The 20,502-nt window shown below is 36.1% G+C and overlaps 1 protein-coding gene across 8 annotated transcripts in view; it reads right to left on the minus strand.

The window, feature by feature from the left end:
• The window catches only part of LOC126823326 (rho family-interacting cell polarization regulator 2), a 106,472-nt gene that overhangs the window by 4,602 nt on the left and 81,368 nt on the right, over positions 1–20,502 (minus strand). For 7 of the 8 annotated variants that reach the window (XM_050552098.2, XM_050552096.2, XM_050552091.2 and 4 more), the window contains 19 exons: positions 18,747–18,813; positions 18,283–18,306; positions 15,004–15,057; positions 14,136–14,184; positions 12,185–12,279; positions 11,625–11,688; positions 10,534–10,703; positions 9,778–9,923; positions 9,280–9,388; positions 8,308–8,739; positions 6,718–6,836; positions 6,180–6,396; positions 5,059–5,188; positions 4,368–4,526; positions 3,671–3,820; positions 2,139–2,291; positions 1,285–1,331; positions 674–757; positions 11–104 (listed from right to left, as the gene is read on the minus strand). In XM_050552098.2, the coding sequence (XP_050408055.1) occupies positions 11–104; positions 674–757; positions 1,285–1,331; positions 2,139–2,291; positions 3,671–3,820; positions 4,368–4,526; positions 5,059–5,188; positions 6,180–6,396; positions 6,718–6,836; positions 8,308–8,739; positions 9,280–9,388; positions 9,778–9,923; positions 10,534–10,703; positions 11,625–11,688; positions 12,185–12,279; positions 14,136–14,184; positions 15,004–15,057; positions 18,283–18,306; positions 18,747–18,813 (2,363 nt within the window). The remainder of the gene's footprint in view (positions 1–10; positions 105–673; positions 758–1,284; positions 1,332–2,138; positions 2,292–3,670; positions 3,821–4,367; positions 4,527–5,058; positions 5,189–6,179; positions 6,397–6,717; positions 6,837–8,307; positions 8,740–9,279; positions 9,389–9,777; positions 9,924–10,533; positions 10,704–11,624; positions 11,689–12,184; positions 12,280–14,135; positions 14,185–15,003; positions 15,058–18,282; positions 18,307–18,746; positions 18,814–20,502) is intronic. The other variant, XM_050552092.2, reaches the window with a different exon arrangement.

Genomic DNA, 20,502 nt, shown 5'->3' on the forward strand with positions numbered 1-20,502 from the left:
TAAAACGTACCTAGTGAAAACAAGGCATCTTTAGCTTTACGTCTGACTGTTGTGGAATCATCTGATTGACAGACAAATACCAACTGATCTGTACACTCAACAGCCTGTAATATAAAACATAGGTTGCTAGGTAACCAAACATACACACAACAGATAACTCTTCCAAGCAGGACAAACTGATGGGAGAGAGAGGAATGGGGTTTAACATCCACTCGACACAGCACTAACATATGGTTTAATTTTATTTCAATAATTCGCTTGTGCATAGGGGTCTTTAGCAATGGGAGGTCCCAGAGAAAACCCACAAGGTTAATATATTTTAGGCTTTGGTTATTTTCAGGTAAAATAATAGGTCTGTTGGTCAGTCGAAATATGCAGTGATTCATTATTGCTGCTGTGTTGAAGAAAATATGTCTCCAAGTCGTTGACATTGTCATTGTCTACAAAATAGCAAGGGCACGGCAAAGTCAAACCACACTACTAACGTTTTTCCACCTATCAAAATTTGGTTGCACTATGTTTCTTTTAAAATTTATTTAAAATCATGACCTCAATTCAAAATACAATCATAAAGACTTGAAATGGCTATTAAAATAGGAACTGAAATTGCTCCATCATTCTGCACCAAGTTTAAGACAGACAGATTTGTTAAACTATAAATATTATAACGAACCTCGATAACAGATAGAGCCATACAAGATCCAGCTCGTACGTCTGGTAACATGTCTTCTAAACCTTCAACAAATACAATCATAGCCTGAAAATACACAAACATTATTACTGTTAACACACATAAACAACATGGCCATTATCAATCAACAGAGAAAACATTTGTTACAATTGGGAATCTATATATAGTGTCAGGTAGCTGTTCGAGACTCCTCTCATAAAGCTATCAGTTTCATTTTTATGTGAACAACTTTTTTACAGTGGTGTTTGTGAAAATTTTGAATTCTTTTGAATAAATTGTTCCTTACAGTGAACAAAGTGCCTATCCCCCCCCCCTCCCGAAATGGGGTTTAACGTCCCTTTGACACAAACTAGGTCATTTTGGGACTAACATTTGGTTCAATTTTATTTCAACAATCTGCTTGCACGTAGGGGTCTTAAGCAGTGGTAGAAGACCCACGAGGTTGGACAGACGACCCTACTCCTTGTTACATACAAGCAAGGGAATCGAAAACCACATCACTTGACTCTATGACAAAAATTGTGATTTCATATGCACCGTTAAACCACCCCACCCCCCTGTTAACAATGAACAAATCAACTGAAATAACTCACCTTATCACGTGTTTGTTTATTTTTACTGACTAGTTTAAGGTAAGATGCTGAAATAACAAAGTTAAATAAACCCATTAACACAACCCATCAATACAACCTATGAATACAAACAATTAATACAACCCATCAATACGACCCATTAATACAACCCATCAATATGACCCATTAATACAACCCATCAATACAACTCATTAATACAATTGTGGTATTTATTCATCTATCAAAATGAAATGAAATGAAATGGGGTTTAACGTCCTACTGTTTTGCTCCGAACTGGGCTAATGAAGACGGGCATACGCCATACAGTGTGCTATGAGGGAAATTTTGCCCGGACAGCGGCACTACGGCCTACTCTTGTATCGAATTCCAACTGTCAAGGGATATTTTACGTGCATGCCAATGTGTACACGGGGCCTCGGTTTTTCATCCCATCCGAACGACTAGATAGCTTTCCTTGTCAGCCACTCCGTCCTCCATCCCTGACAAGGGAGAACCACGCCGGAAAATCTGGATGAACTTTCTCGGCCAGGGATCGAACACCCGACCTCCAGGCTAGCAAGCCAACGTCTTACCCACTTAGCCACGTGATCCCCTTATTCATCTATAAATAGAACATCCTCAGCAGAACCACAAATAGTCTAGTTAATGGACTTGTAGGTATTTTCGGTCTTTTTAAAATAAATTATTTTCAGCAATTTTCGAAATTCAAATGGAGAAACAGGCACGATTGAACGTTCATGTATACACAGGACCTCAGGTTTTTTGTACCATCCGATGGACAAGACAAGATGCTGTTCATGTGTGACAAGACAATACCCATATTTCTGAGAAAACAAAACCAGTTTATGTCTTACCTGCAGACTGTTGGATTTCCTTGTTGACGCCGCCACATAGTAGCGACCCAATAACTTTGAGACAAAGAGGGGAAGGTAACTCTTCTCGTTGTGTTAATATTGATTTAATTACGATATCTGGATTACCTGAACATAATCTATCAGTCAACGCAACTAAAATATAAAATAAAATAATCAAATTAAAGTCACTAGTCGTCATTTCAGAAATTTTTTAATCCTGTGCAGACTACAATATTTGAATCTATAGTTTGAATGATCAGTCTTAATTAAAGATGCATTATGTAAGATTTAGATAAAGAGCTGGCTGTTCTCACTATAATATTTCAAAAATAGATAATGCGAAAATTAATATATTGAAAATTTCATTCAAATTACTTTATGCTGAGCGAAGTTATGACTGTTTGAAATTTTGACAAGTTGTAGCATAGATTGTTTATCACCATAGCAATGGTACTTGTTAATCAAGATCAAACGTCGATTCATCATTTTTTTAAATTAAATTATTAAATGGCAATTGTGTTTAAATCTCGATCATCCGATGTTCTAGAGAGTTGATTATATTGTCATGTTAATAAATGTCTAATTATAGTTTATATAATATTTTAAGTCAAAACAAAAACCTGTAATCGGCAAATTCAGGTCTTGAATAATGCATCTTTAAAGTTTCTGATTGTCATGTAATGGATTGAGCAAACTACAATATTGTGAAAGTTGAATCTCTAAAAGCAATATCAGCCCTAAAACTGGTTCAATTCCTTTCAGTATTTATAAAGATATGAATTTAACCTTTGTCAACAGTCACCATCCACTGCAGACAACAGATTGGATCTTTGTCAACAGTCACTATCCACTGCAGACAACTGATAGGATATAGTCAACACAATTTGTCTCAGTTAACTGCTGGTGGATGTGCTCATTAAAATTTTACAATAACAGAAATTTTGTTTCTCAATTTTCTATATTGGTTCAAGACAGGAATAGGATTTAACATCTCACTAACACAATACAAACAGCTATTCTTATTTACTTTGGTCATTTGTGTTATGCCTAGATAGTATTTTCTAACTGTAAAGGGCTTTGTTTAAGTGCACACCAATATGTACAATGGATGAAGCTCGTTTCTACAGCCTGAACAAACAAGTCATGTCTTTGTCAGTCGTATGGGCACTATCCCTACCTCAGTCGAAGCTAGTGTTGAAAATATTCGCAGAAAAATGGTTGATGCAGTTGAAATTTGGTTAGAAACAATACAAATGAAATGAAATGGGGGTTTAACGTCTTACTGTTCAGCTCCTATACTGGGCTAATGAAGACGGGCATTCACCATACAGTGTGCTATGAGGGAAACTTTGCCCGGACAGCGGCACTACGGTCTACTCTTATATCAAATTCCAACTATCACTGGATCTTTTACGTGCATGCTGGACCTTGATTTTTCGTCCCATCCAAATGACTAGCCAGCTGTCCTTGTCAGAAACAATACAATGTCTGTTTATCTTACAATATGAACTAATCAAGTAATTATAACTTACTATCGTGAGTGACATCATCAAGTTTTTGTAATCCACCCGCGGAAGTAAAATAAGACATAAACTGATGTAGAGTAACGATGTGTGATGATTTTAGTTTCTCTGGTTGATACGTTGGTATATCTAAAATCTTCGACATCACATGCCAAAATGCTGGAATAAAACAAAACACAGATTATAAGTTCAGGAGGACAACAACACAAATAAATCAGAGAGAGAGAGAGAGGTGTAACCTCCACTCGACACAAACCATGTCATTTCGGTACTAACACATGGTTCAATTTTATTTCAATAATTTGCTTGCGCGTAGGAGTCTTTAGCAGTGGGAGGGATCAGAAAGACCCGGAGAAAACCCACAAGGTTGGACATGCGACCCTACTAATTGTCACGTACAACCCGGAGAATCGAAACCATGACAGTTGACTCAATGACAGACCTTATGATACAGCGCGCATGTGCTAAGCTATCGGCCATCCACCCCAAACCCCACCCATTGAATCAAAACCACATCACTCGACTCAATGACAGGCCTTATAATCTAAAGCCCCACCTTCCCCCCATTCAAAATTCCAATGTCAAAGGTTCCTTTATGAGCACACAAACATGCATTAGTGACCTCATGGACAGCAGGTTAGCAAGCCAGCGCCTTACTCATTGAGCCATCAAAATAAAGACGTAAACTTATTGTATGTAATTATACCTCTAGTAGGTGATATATTGGCTGCATCTTGTAGACGTTGACCAAACTTCTGTTCCATCATATAAACTAATTTCTCTGGATGTAAAAACAACAAATTCTGATCCACACACATTACCCAGAATTCTTTTATTGATTTGTCGTCTGTTAGTTCCGCCATTACTGAAATCGAATAAAATAACAGTTGATAGAAGTAGAACATGCATGTCAGTAAATGGAAAACATGGTTTGCCAGGCAATAAAACAATACACAATAAAAATTATTAGTAGTAGGAGGAAACCGAAGGATCCGAAAAACCCATGAGATTAATGCTCCAGACAGTGGCGCTCGCCCTACTCTTATACCAAATTCCAACTGCCAAGGGATCTTGTAAGTGCACGCCAATGTGAAAACAGGACTCTGGTTTTTCGTCCCATCCAAACGACTAGAGAGGTGTCTTTGTCATGCTGGAAAATCCTGATGAACTTTACCGGCCAACACTGGTATCGAACCTGCAACCTCCAGGCTATCGAGCCAGTGTCTCACTCACTTAGCCACCGTGGCTCCTACCACGCCACCAGGCTCAATGACAGACATTATGATCTTAAGCGCATGATGTAAACCATTCGGCCACACAATCCCTTGAAACCAATATATGACCTCATTATCAATATAGATGTATAAAAATGATTGAGTGTAGAAACTGGAACTTACTGGGATGAAGGTCAACATTTGGTCCAGCTCTGGCTATTTTTAATAATGCTGCTATAATTCCTGACTGAGTTTTCAACTTGTCCAATGCATAAAACTCCCGACATTTTAGAGGGCCAAAATTACCCAAACTCTGAAAACAAATACCATTGGAAGACATGTAATAGATAAAACAGACAGAACAAACAATACATTATTACAACACAGACAACATGATGTTAGTGATATAACTACATTTAAACATTTAAAATACAAGCCTGCATCATTTGACACATATCTGACTGGGAAGCTGGGCATGTACCATACAATTTATGACAGAAATTTGGCCACGACAGCGGCACTACAGCCTACTCTTGTTTCAATTTCCATCTGCCAAGCAATCTGATTAAAACACAGATCATCTTTCATTTCATTTTTTTTATAGTTCAAAATTTTGTTTTACTTGTCTTTACTACACTAGGATCTGGAAGAGTTGTTATATAACACGCGTTCTGGATGATGTGAGGGATTAACCAATGAAACGGTCTGTTACAGAGATTTTTTGGTGTGAGGGGCACAGAAATGTGAGTAAACCACTAGAAACGCCAACGCTGATTGATTAATCAATATCTGACACCATAGGGTCAAAAGCCACTCATATGACCTTTGATGCAACCTATCACTACAACCAATCAAATCTTCATGTAGTGTAGGCCATCAAAAGTATAAAAAAAACCAAAACAAAATATAGATCTGTATTTTAATTAGATTGCCTGCCAAGGTATCTTTGGTGTATGCTTCTACCTAGGATGATATTGAACTCTGGGGTTATGACATGCAGGTGCAGTCTGGTCATCCTAGCTGCGATCTATTAGAGTCTGACAGTAGGACGTCAAGTCCTCCCACCAATCTAACACTTCTTTAGAACTATATTTTCACAGGGCTAGGAATTGTCTTGCCACAATCCTCCACCCACAAATATACCGTCACTTCCAAACCAACCAGATATCTATGCCTATGACTCTTCCCCCGGGATGTAGAGCCTTAAGCTTGTTGCACTATCTTGTTTTCTGTCCACTCCACAAATAATGAGTTAAGCCTAATAGGTCAAGGATCAAAAGGTCAAAAGGTTAAAGAAATCTTACCTCTAATAATCTATCACAGTAGTTAAGATGAAACAAGAGGGCGTGGTCCACCTGTTCATTACCAGTAGATGGTGGCACTGGACTAGACCCAAGACTTGATCCAAGTTGCGTATCTTCACTCAATCGTTTTGCAAGGGACTCGATACCAGAATCTCCAGTTTTTGCCGTAGATTCGGGACTAACTAATATATTATCAATACTTGATGTACGACTTTCTCTGTGGATTAGAAATATTTACATATATACAGAGAGAAATGGGGTTTAACGTCCACTCGACACAAACTAGGTCATTTTTGGACTAACACATCGTTCAATTTTATTTCTATAATTCTCATGCACGTAGGGGTCTTTAGCAGTGGGTGGAAACCGGAGGACCCAGAGAAAACCCACAAGGTTGGACAGGCTACCCTACTCCTTGTCACATACAACCGGGGAATCGAAACCACGCCTGTTGACTCAATGACAGACTTTATGATATAGTGCACACTTACTAACCATTCAGCCATCCAACCCCCCATTCAGAAAATAAGTAACTTACTCAGGTGAGTGGTCTAAATCTTCGACCGATTCTTCTGTGTTTAGAAAGTCGAAAGCTTCGAGAGCACTTTCTATTGATACACTAATACTGGAAGATCTAGAACTACATCGGGATCGTTTCTAATAATATAAAAACATTTAAAAACATTAAAAAACACATCTGAATATAACCGTTTTATCCAATCTGATTAAAACACAGATCCTATTTCGTTTTGTTTTTATAGTTCAAAATTTCGTTTTATTTGTCTTTACTACACTAGGATCTGGAAGAGTTGTCAATGAAACAGTCTGATACGGCGAGATTTAGACTTGAGGTGAACAGAACTGTGGGTAACCCACTAGAAACATCAACGGTGATTGGTTAATCAAATGACTGACATCATAGGGTCAAAAGGCGCTGGTATGACCTTCCACTACAACCAGTTACATCTTCGTGTAGTAGAGGCCATCGAAAGTATAAAAAAAAACGTAACGAAATATAGATCTGTATTTTAATCAGGTTGGGTTTTATCTGACTTAATATCAGGCACTACTGAACAGGTATGTGATATTTTGAACTTTGTGACGGACATTTGTTAACACAGTTATTATGTCCCTAAGCTTCGACCAATCAAATTGAGTATCCACTCTTAGTCTGAGGAATTCACCCAATAATAATTGTATTTATGTAATGAAACTATACACCAAGTTTTATCATTCTGCCTGAATTTGTGCCTATTCCCAGGTTTAATAAAGATAGGTTGCCCAGCAACAAAACATACGCCCACAGCAGCTAAATCGTCTGGGGATTCAACAAGTGTTGTCGCATATTTTTACTTTTTTCGGTAATGAAACATTTATAATACACTAAAATCTGATTAAGAGTAACAACTCATTAAGTAATTATCACAAAACCATTAGAATTTGTTTGGTTTTTATAAAGTTCTGTCCCATGCTAATGTTTAGTATACGAAACTTTTAATATCATGGATTTAGCTGTTCAAGTCATAAAAATTGTTTGTCTCAAGATCTTAAACTCTGTGTATCAATCTGAAGTCAATCAGATGACAACTTTGGCCTCTAGAGCGTCCAAAAGATTTTTTGAAGTGATCAAGGGCCATATCATTTTGATATCTTCACAGAAATCTACTTCATTCATCTCTCAAATTTCACTAATATTAGTTTACTATATAATAACTGCATGGGGCTCATTTTATAGTAAACTAAAATAAGCAATGAGACTTTAAAGTCAACACTTTTATTTATGTTGCTAGTTTCGCTAATATTAGTTTACTATATAATAACAGCATGGGGCTCATTTTATAGTAAACTAAAATAAAGCAATGAGACTTTAATGTCAACACTTTTATTTATTTATGTCATTTGATCCTGAGACTAACATGTGGTAATTTTTATGTCACATTACTAAAGCTCACACCAATTACTGATTCATATATTGTATAAAGCTGAGAAATCCATAGGGACTTCTCGGTCAACACCGGGATCGAACTCCGGACATCCTGGTTAGTGAGCCAGCATCTTACTCATCGAGCCCCCGCGGCTCATCAGAAAAAAGAACAAAAACCCCAGTCAAGATTAATAATATGCTTACTCTTAGAAACTGTTCTAAAGATACAACCACTTCTTCCAAGTATTGTAACTCTGGATATTGTCCGAGAAAATCTTCCATGGAAGTCGTTAAATTAACTAAAGCTTCTTCCACATGCGTCGGTTCATCACGAGTCACTAAAGTCTGTGAGAAAACACCCGGGAAACGTGTCTGTGGAACTATAGGGGGAGACAGCGCTCCACTACCTAGCACAGTCTGTGAAATAAGGGAACTATGGGATTCATCTGAACTTGAATAAACCGTGTTTTCTTTCACTCGTAATAACGGGGAGTGATACGAGGGGGAATCGTAGCCTCCACGAACTACAGGAAGTGATGTTGATGACCCGAACACAGAAAAATCTTCTTTTGATCTCAACATATGTATTGGACTTGAGTATCGTCTCTCGTGGCCTAAATCAGAATAACTATTTGACTGAAAAATACAAAAAAAACAAACAAATATTAGATTGAGATTTATAAACGAAATATTTCAAAATTCAAAATGCACAAGACTAATTTCCTTATTCTCGGGGTCTTATTTGTGAAAACTTAAAACTGAAATATTTTAGTATTGGCTAGTTACTAAAATCACAGCACAAGAGTACGCCCTACTCTTATATTGAATTCCACCTGCCAATGAATCTTTTACGTGCACCCCAATGTATATATGGGATCTCTGTCCTTCACCACTGACAAGAGGAAACCACGCCGAAAAATCACGATGGACTTTCACAGCCAACACCGGGATCAAACCCACGACCCCAGGCTAGCGAGCCAGCGTCTTACTCACTTATCCAATGTGGCTCCCTAGAAATGACGAAACTATCCTGGTTCACTCTATTGATAACAATGAACATCTGTTTGTTGTGACCATGTGATATATGATTTTTTTAAGTTTTCCTCATCAGCCCAGCACGTTATGCCCCTGGCAGGTGCCCTTACTGTTTGACAACCCTCTCCCCCTGATACTTACATACTGTCCGTTTAATGCTACAACAGATACTGGGCGTCGACGAGGTGTTGTAGCTGATCGGGTTGGTGCTTCAAAAAAGGTTATACTTTCATCCATACCTTCCAAAGGACTGAAACAAAATTTAACATCGAAATGAAATTTAACAGGACAACTGATCTATAGAGTATAGAAAATACAAACACAACAATAAAGGAATCGAATGGAATTCAACTTCTCTTCAACTAAATGCTTCAGTTATTTCAAGACTAATATAGTTGTTTTCTAAATTTGCATTTGCAATGCCAGAGAGGAGAACTTTGCCCAGATAGTGGTATTTTTACAAACTTTTCATATATTTCCAATTGTTTTGTTTTTTGGATGCTTTTCATGTACACCACTGATATTTTTCATGCTATCCAATCCTGTATACAGGACCTCAGTTTTTCGTCCTATGCGAACAACTATACATTGTCCCTTACCAGGCCCCCGGTCCTATAAATAATATAAAGATAGACTTACTTCCATGTGATAACAATGCTGAGTTTAAGAGAACCGTTAAAGTTGATACTAATGGTCATTAACTGTGGATTAGCCGAGAATAAATCTTTCACCTCACAATTCTTCTGGCCTAATAAAACACTTTTAAAACTACGTGATTCCAGGGCCTACAGATAGAAAATGAAATTTTAAATGAATAAATTTATGGTCATTACGATGTAGGATACGTGCTAAATCTGAATAACAGAATTTATGAAAGAAATGAGGGTTTAACGTCCTACTTTTCTGAAGGCCATACAGTGTGCTATGAGGGAAATTTTGCCTGGACAACAATGGAATTCCAACTGTGTACACAGGACTTCTGTTTTCATCCCATCCAATGTGTAAACAGGACCTCTGTTTTCATCCCATCCAACTGTGTACACAGGTCCTCTGTTTTCATCCCATCCAATGTGTACACAGGTCCTCTGTTTTCATCCCATCCAAATGACTAGACACTGCTGAATAACAGAAATCTCCACGCCCTGTCAATCTGCATTTACTCCCCATAGCCAAATGATCTCCTGCCTATTAATATGATTCTAATATAAACTACTGAAATTCATCATGAGAATACCAACAATTTCATACTGAATATTATCCACATGGATCTCTTGTAGATAGATCCCTTTGACTTTACAAATAGCCAAAACTTTTACATGGACACTTCAGGTTAGGTAACTCTTTATACGACTTGATCCAAATAAAGAAATATGTTTATTAATAAAAAAAACTTACTTTAATGCTGAGTACATCACCGACTAATGCTTTAAAGGTAAATTCGGGCATGTCCCATTTCTGGGTATTATTTTTCTCAATACGTCCTTTTGTCTTCCATTTTTGGGGTCCATGGCGTATTGTCACTTCAAATACATCTCCCGGACATAATCTCGCAAAACCAGCCATACCTAGATTCAAACAAAAACAAAACAATTTTAGTTTAAATATTCAAAAGTAATAATAAAGAACTCTAGATTTTAAAAAAAAAAGAAATTTGTGCATCCGAGTGTGTGCATGGATGGACATTGGATTTTAGTCCCATCCGAACAACTAGGCAAATCTCAAGGTTCTTCTCGGCCCCACACAGTCCTATGTCAATAAATCTTAAACTTACATATTTTAAAAATGTGGCCTTTTCATTGGCTCAAAGAAAACGCCGGAAAATCCTGATGAACTCGCTCGATCAACACAGGGATGGAACACAGGAATTTCAGGTTATTGAGTTAATGTCTTATCCATCGAATCAGTCAAACAATGAAAATGGTGCATCTACTCAGGGATCGAACACAGGACTTTCAGGTTAGTGAGCCAACATCTTACTCACTGAGCCAGTCAAACAATGAACATGGTGCATCTACTCTGGGATGGAACACAAGACGACCTCCAAGTTAGTGAGATAATGTCTTATCACTGAACCAGTCAACCAACGAAAACCGAAATGAAATGAAATGAAATGGGGTTTAATGTCCTACTGTTCTGCTCCTATACTGGGCTAATGAAGACGGGCATACGCCATACAGTGTGCTATGAGGGAAATTTTGCCCAGGCAGCGGCACTATCGCCTACTCTTATATCGAATTCCAACTGCCAAGGGATCTTTTACGTGCATTCCAATGTATACACGGGACCTCGGTTTTTCGTCTCATCTGAAGGACTAGACAGCTGTCCTTGTCAGGCCCTCCGTTCTGCACCACTGACAAGGGGAAACCACGTCGGAAAATCACCAACGAAAACCCTGCATACTTAAAGTACTCTAGTTTAAGTTTAAATGAATCTATGACATTCAAACAATGAAAACTATGGAACAGGAGGAAAGATGTATTATTTACCTTTTAATTTACAATGGAATGTGCCTAACATATTCTCTAGCTGAGCTTCTATAGCACATAATGTCTGAAAATATAAACAAAATAATGTTTACACCTGTTGTACATCAGGTCACAAAGCTTTTAAACAAAATGGACGTCAACGCATCGATTTGAAAAGTGTAATTTTTAAATATAATAACAATTACGAACATTATCCATGGTCTTTTATGTGGCCTACTATTCTCTTAGTACATTCTGATTGTCATTTGTGAGATTTAGCACCTGTTGAAATTAATTAAATATCAGTTCTGTACTTATAAAGATGTGACGAACTGAATATTTTACAATACGAAATGAAATGGGGTTTAACGTCCAACTGTTCTGCTTCGACTGAGCTATTGAAGATGGGAATATGCCATACAATGTGCTATGAGGGAAATTCTGCCCGGATAGCGGTACTAAAAAGTTTACTCTTATATCGAATTTCAACTGTCAAGGGATCTTTTACGTGCATGCCAATGTGTACACGTTTCATAAAACATTCAGAGAGATAGATAAACACAAATAATAATTAAACCAACCTGTGAGCATTCTTTATAGCCGTATTTAACATTAGTTATAGAATCTTTACGGTGTCCAGGTGATGTGGTGAAAGCTCTCGCCATCGTACGAGCACCTGAAGTCAGAAAAACAGAATTATTAATATTTACATTTATTCTTGAGAATCACAATGTGGTTTAACGATGTACACATTACTTTATCAAGTGGACGAATTAAGACAGGCATATGCCATACAGTGAGTTATTAGGGACATTTTGCCCAGACAGCGGCTCTCCAATTTACTTTTATTGCAAACTACAATAGTTATAAAGACATGATAAACATTGTCATCCACTGCAGTCAATATATAGTCAAAACAAGTCAGTTGATATATAGGATAGGGTCAAAACAAGTCAGTTGATATAGAAGATATAGTCAAAACAAGTCAGTTGATATAGAAGATATAGTCAAAACAAGTCAGAGCCACTTATGACAACTTTCACTGAAATCTTTTGAAGGGCCTCTTTATTGTCCGATTTAAACCAAGTCAGGAGATCATCTACCGTTGTTATATTTATTTTATGTTCTTAATTAAATAATCAATCTGAGTACATATTTAGCATGGATTAAACCATGAAAATTATTATATTTTCCACATGACAATAAGTAAGACATTCAAGTAGGGAGCACATGTTAATGTCTCACTATGTTCCAAATGAGGCCGGTCCAATTAATTATTTAGTATGGATTAAAGCATGAAATTTTTTTATTTTTTCCAAATGACGACAGTCAAGTAAGGAGCACATGTTAATATCTCACCATGCTTCAAACGAGGCCAGACCAATTAATTATTTAGCATGGATTAAACCATGAAAATCGTTATATTTTCCAAATAATGATAAGTAAGACATGTACAGTCAAGTAGGGAGCACATGTTAATATCTCACCATGTTCCAAACGAGGCCGGACCAATTAATTATTTAGCATGGATTAAACCATGAAAATTTTTGATATTTTCCACATGACAATCAGTAAGACAAGTACAGTCAAGTGGGTAGCGAATGTTAATGTCTCACCATGTGCCGAACGAGGCCGGACCAATTAATTATTTGTAGTAAATCTATACATGTTTGTCTGAAGAGTGTAAATAAGTTTTCACAAGCTTTGTATTTGATTTGGAGATAAAGTTAACATTTAATTCATTCTTTGAGTCCAATTAACTGACGATATATAGGTCACCGGGGCAACAAGAGTTACCTGTCAATATTTATCTTCAAGTAGATGAACAAATTACACCAAGATAAAAAAAACCCACCTGGAGTCTTAATTCGTATTGTAGATTTATTTTATCTTAAGATACATTATGTATGATTTAGATAAATAGCTGGTCATTCTTGTTATAATAGTTTAAAAATAGATAATAAAAAATGAATATATTGAAAATTTCAGTCAAATTACTTTAATCCATGCGATGTTGGGAGAGTTTGGTAATTGATAATCAAGACTATCTACTATCTCGTTAATAATATATAATACTAAATGAATATATTGAAAATTTCAGTCAAATTACTTTAATCTGTGAGAAGTTAGGAGTATTGTCTACTTGATAATCAAGACTATAGACTTTCTCGAAAAAAATGTTAAATGTCTACCATGTTCTTATCTACTTCAAATTAGAGCAATCTGATGGCTCAGAGGGTTGATTATAGGCTTGTCATGTTAGTAAATGTTTAAATAATATTTAATAATATTTAAAGCCAGAATAAAGACATGGAATAGACAGATTTAGTGCTTACATGATGCATCTTTAATCGAGAAGTCAGAACTCAACCAAGTCAACCATGACACTAGGCTCTTTATTTTAAATATATTGACTAAAGAATGTGAGAAATTATTCATTAGGGTCATAAAGACTAAAACAAGGCATTTTTATTCATGAAGGTTGGGGGGAAGGGAGAAGTTGGTGTAGGAGAATTTAGCCAAGGCACTTACCTTCTCGTAGTTGTTGATGAACCAAATAACAATCATATAACTCATCAACCTGTTAATAAAAGAATTAAGATTTCAATTAAATAAACAGTTTCTACTAGATAGAAATCAATCAGGTATCTCCAGTTCCTGTGCCCAGGTCTTGGCTACTAAGACTAACAATGCTCACAATGTCAACCGCTATTTCTGCCAATTCCAATAAAAATATAGTTTTTCGACGGTACATTTTTTCTTGGGATGATTCTATTTTGCTGTGGTGATGGGGTTTGGGGGGGGGGGGGTTCACAAAATGTTTTCTAAGCTTTGTTTATTTTTCATGTCATCCATGTGTTTCAATCCATGCTCAGTCAATCGTCACATAATTAGGTATCTATCATATATTAACCTTTTTTCTATTAGTGTTTAATGTCTGCTTCCACCAACGGAGATATCGTACACAAACTTTCTTATTTTTATTATCTTAGCACACATGTGGGGGGTCTTTCCTATTGTTGAGAAGGCCCCCCCTGTCTCCAAGCCACACCAGGGATCAAAACCACGACCACAAGCCAGAGATAACCGACCACCTAGAGCTCGAAGTGCAGCACTCTAGACCACTAGGCCTAGACCACTAGGCCATCCCAAACCCTCTATATTAATTAATATGGGATTAGTATTTATAGCGAGAGTGGTATTAAATGGGTATTGCTGAATTGAGAAAAGGTGTAATAGTTGAGATACGATTACGTCTGGAATGATTCCCCGTCGGCAGTGCTGGGGTTTTCTATGATTACGTCTGGAGTGATTCCCCATCGGCAGTGCTAGGGTCTTCTAACAATCAATCTCTCATTTATCAACGCAATTTATTGTTTCGTTCAAATCATCTACTCACCTTAGCTAAATGGAATTCTAATTTCTTTAAATATCGTTCGGCTGATTTAATTTGCTGAAAAATAAGCAAAAAGAGAAATTAGATAGATTAAAATTTGTCTGAAGATAAATTTAACTTTAAAATAATCATGATATACAAAGAAAAGATAAAAAGAATTCCAGAAGAGAACAAACTCAAAATAACCAACTAAATAACTAAATCGACCAATAACGTTAAAACTATCCTGAGATCAACTGAAACATTAGGTAAAATGTTCAATCACTATAGGTAGGAAATAAAATGGGGTTTAACATCCTACGTTTCTGCACCAACCAGGCTAATGAAGGCAGACCAAGTCCATGCAGTGAGCTATCACATAAATTTTCCTGGACACTTCTCCAAATTCCTACTGCCAAGGGATCTTTGAAATGCCCACATATGAGAAACTTTCCTACCAACAACAGGATTGAACCTCCGACATCCTGGTTAATGAGCAAACACATAACTCACTGAGCCATCAAGGCTTCCATCCTTCAAAGTCTATTAATTGATGCACAATTGCCCAAACTCAAATTGGAAGATAAGATGAAGAACAAGAAGATTACCATGGAAACATATCCTGTTTCAAAAATATGACTGGCCGAGAAATGACCTAAGGGAGGTAAGAACTGACTGGGTTAACAGAAATTAAATTTAAATCATTTTTCTGGAAATTAATAATTTCCTGATAACATTTCAAAAGAAATTTATCTGCATTAGTACAAATTAACATGCATTTTAGTTACAACACAAATAAAGGTTGCAAGATAATAAAATAATTCTTAAAAAAATCAAACATTCACCTAATTATAATCTTTTAAAAAATTAATCTAAAACATTAAAGGCAATTAACTAAAGCAAATGAGAGAAATGGCATTTAATGTCCTCTAGACACAAACTAGGCCATTTTGGGACTAACATATGGTTCAGTTTTATTTCAATAAATCGCTTGCACATAGGGGTCCTTTGCAGTGGGAGGAAACTGGAAGACCCAGAGAAAACTCATGAGGTTGGACAGGCACCCCTTCTCCTTGTAATGTACAACCGGGGAATCGAAACAACGCCACTTGGACTAGAACAGGTTTTAATATTTGATCAACATAATACTTTAGTTATTTTAACACAAGCAACTAGATATTATTTTATTGGTCAGCCAGACAGGCGTAAAGTTCATGCAAGGGTAAGAATATTTTTCTTTTTTAGAAAAAATTTCTATGGTATAAAAAAAAAACAAGGGCCATAACTCTGAGAGTTATTATTGGAATCATAAATAAATATACATCTTCTGCTCAAGAACTTAAGCACAGAGTGTAAATGTCCAGTTAATCTGATAATAAGTTAAGCCTTTAGAGAGTCCGCAAAATTTCTGAGAAATCATGGAAAATCCATAGGATTCTTCATCTCTTTTTTTCTTATAAACAAAACTTCGTTCAGATTAGTAGCTGAAAAAGGATTGGGAAAAAAACATAGCCTGTATTAAACCCTCTCGTCTCTTAAACATAAACATTGTGTATAAATTTAGCCTCTAAACTACGGACAAACGAATGGGTGTGACAACAATAGACTACAACATTTCAATGTAGCCATACAAAAATAATGGAAAGAACACAAATGTAAGGCAAGTCTCCTTGCAAGTACCATGCAAAATATTTATAAAGCTTCAACTACATAAAGAACAAAACATAGTCCCTGCTTTCTACAAAATAACCTTATTTCCATGCTGACCAAACATTTAACAATTTTATGCTGGGCTAACCATTTCGTTGATCACATCAAAAGGTACGAGATAGAAAAATATCAACCATTACATGAATTCTGTAATCTACATGGTTTGTTCAATCAGGAAAGGTGACAGTCTGAATTATCGCTTTGTGACTGAATGAAACAGTATATTGACTACTCCCAAAATTCCAACTGCCAATGGATCTTTCCCGTGCATACCAATGTGGATAAGGGACCTGCACCACCAACAAGGGAAAACGTTTGACCAATCATTAAAGATGCATTATGTAAGAGCTAAATCTGACTATTGCAGGTTCTTATTTTGGCTTCAAATGTTATATAAACATTTTATCAAGATATTTATTCACATGTTATATAAATTATTAGTTTGACATTTATTTATTCACATGACTTGTCTATAATCAACTCTCAAGCATCGGATGGCAGAGATTAAAACGGATTAAAACACAATTGCCATTTAATGATTTAATTTAAAAATGGCAAAACGAGGCTAAGTCTGGAATAAGAAATACCGCTGTTATGATAATATATGCCACATCTTATCAAAACTTTGCTCAGAATAAAGTAATTTAAATAAAATTTCCAATTTATTCATTTTGCATTATCTATATTTGAACTGTTATAGCAATAAAGACAAGCTCCTTATCAAAATCTTACATAATGCATTTTTAACCCAATCTTTAGGCCAAACGTTAGGCCAAACATTAGACCGATCGTTAGGTCTATAGTTGGACCAATCGTTAGATCAATTGTTGAACGAATCGTTCCTCCAATTGTTAAACCAATCGTTAAACCTATCGTTAAACCTATCGTTAGGTCTATCGTTAGGCTTATCGTTAGGCTAATTGTTAGATCAATGTTAGGCCTATCAGGCACCCAACTCCTAACTGAACAAAACCATTAAACATATTGACCAAACCAAAAAGCACAAATTATCACAATTAATATCAAAACAACATGGAGTCTTATCTTTATTTAATAAAACTTCTAAAAACAACAATGGTGTTTAGAAGTGAAGAAATAAACTGCCAGTTTTATCTGATATTAATTGTTAACCTTTTAGCACTAGGTACATGTAAATACTGACAACTCCAGCTTCCCTTAAATAAATTGGAGGAAATAGGTTACTTTTATAATCGTGTAAAGGGTATTTTACCAGAGGGAGGGGGAACCAGAGAACAGAGAAAAACTCCACAAAGTTGAACAGGCAACCCTATTCCTTGTCATGTATAAGTTGGGAATCGGAACCACTCCACTTGATTTAATGACAGACCTTATGATCTAAAGCTATATGTTAAGACCATTCAGATTCCACCACCTCCCAGCAATTTGAGTGACACAGGTGATTTGAGATGTTGAGGGAAGGAGTAGTTTATAGCGGTTTCACGCAATCCCAGTGCTAAAAGGTCAATAATGCAAATAAAAAATCAAAACACCTAAAAAAATATAAGATAAATAGTAAAAGTTAGTAGAATGGAGAACAATACAACACGATTCCAGTCTAAATATACAATATACCTTCTCTATTTCATGTAGTTTCCCCTAGCAACAGATAAATATAATATATTAATGACTATATAACCAACGCAGTTGTCAGGTGATGGAAATGAAATGGAGTTTAACGTCCTACTGTTCTGCTCCGAACTGGACTAATACGTTGTTACCTAACGATCAAGAGGTTCAAATAGATCCTAATAATAAATGGTTGTAAGGTCATACAAAAAAAATATTTCTTGTTCTTAGACAATCCTTAAAATAAATCTAATGCAGGAGGGGGTTCCTGAATTTTCAAAGCTAATGCAGGGATCGAACAGGCTAGTTAACCACCATGCCTCCTGGGTATCTGAGAACCATAATTATTTTTTTGTATGAACAATTATGTATTATTTTGCAAGAAACAGGTGTTTTCAGATTTGTAAAAAAAAAAAAACTTCCAGCATTCCTATCACAAATATTTTCAAGTAAAGAATACAAGTTTTTACCTGGGAGGCTGTGGAATCGTTTGTCTGTAAATGTAGCATATCTTCTTTTGTTGCGTGAATAAATTCCCTGAAAATCAAAATAATGTTTATTTTATTTGGAATGATATACATGACAAAATATAAGTGACCAAGCAATGAAACATACAACCCATGGCAGCTAAATTGTCCGAAAAGTTTAGAAATCGAGTGTGAAAACCAGGGGCCTGTTTCATGAAATTTTAACTAAGATAAAATCCATATTCTAGTAATTTGATTGGATAATATTAGATTGATTTTAGTGCTTAGCCAATCAAAATTGAAGTATCTACTAAAATTTAGATTTTATCTTTAGTTAAGATTTCGAGAAACAGGGCCCTGGCTGTTTAGTCACTATAATTAACATTATGTGAATGCTTTAATGAGCCTAGAGCATCCCCAAGTGGGATGAATTGGTGAGCAATATAAATATTGCTATTCTTATTATTTATTATGTATTTCTATTCTTTTATAGGTACAAGACACTACACTCTGATCAAGGGCAACAACTCATGAATTAATTATCAGAAATAATAAAAATTTGAAAACTTTTTTCTTGCACTAACATGAACAGATGACAACTTTTGCGGTTTTGGGTTAAGATCGTGGTAATGCTTGCTTGTTTTTACCATAGCATTTGCAAAGAATACTGAATATTGCAAAAATTTCAATTCATCATACTGAACTTAATAAACTAAACAAATCTCTGATTAATTTAACTCTGCATGGAATTCACAATACCTCAAATGATTTTAATTCAGTAAATGGAATTGAAATAGGGTTTAATGACCTACTGTTCTGCTCCGACTGGCTAATAAAGACGGGCATACGCCACACAGTGTGCTACGATGGAATTTTGCAAGGACAGCGGCACTACAGCCTACTCTGATATCAAATTCCATCTGCCAAGGGATCTTTTTCATGCACGGCAATGTGTACATGGGACCTCAGTTTTTCTTCCCATCCAAATGACTAGACAGCTGTCCTTGTCAGGCTGTCCGTCCTGCATCACTGACAAGGGGGAACCACGCTGGAAAATCTGGGTTCACTTTCTCGGCCAATGCAAGGATCAAACCTGTGACCTCCAGGTTAGCGAGCGAGCGTCTTATTCACTTAGCCACTGTGGCTCCCTTGTAAATTATGAAGCCTGGCATGAAGCCACCTGTCTCATACATTGACAGACATAACTTCTTTGGTGCCTGTTATTTTATCTGTCATGGATTTGTCTTTAATTACATGTGAGGCACAAGGTTCAAATTGGCAGGTACTAGTTCAGTAGAGTCGGTCATTTATCAATTAAACTTATTATTTCTAGGTCTGTAATTTATACAATAAAAGCATTCAATTGACTATTTTAAAAGAATTTCATTCTATTTCTTAAAGTATCGTACTTGAAAGATAGTATGTCCGTTTGACCTTTAAGGGTCGAAATCAGCTGAGTATAACTATTGACAATGTCATGTATTCGATCTTTCCTCGAGTTAACGAAGCGATTAAACATCACGTCTGTGATACAATCTTAAACAAACGACGAGAAAAACTTTGCAAAACATCACGGAATTACCGGAAAATCTTAAACACTTACTAAGACTGTGTCTAAATCAATATTTGCTCACCATTACGAAGGGCATTTTTTACATTTTTTTTCCTCCCAAAAATTGAAACAATTCTAACTGTTGTAGTTATTTTACCAAAAGAAATATGGTGAATTTGTTTTAAAGGCTAAAACAGTTGTTGTTTC

The sequence above is a fragment of the Patella vulgata genome, chromosome 6, assembly GCF_932274485.2.
Source record: "Patella vulgata chromosome 6, xgPatVulg1.2, whole genome shotgun sequence".
In the NCBI taxonomy this organism is placed as follows: domain Eukaryota; kingdom Metazoa; phylum Mollusca; class Gastropoda; family Patellidae; genus Patella; species Patella vulgata.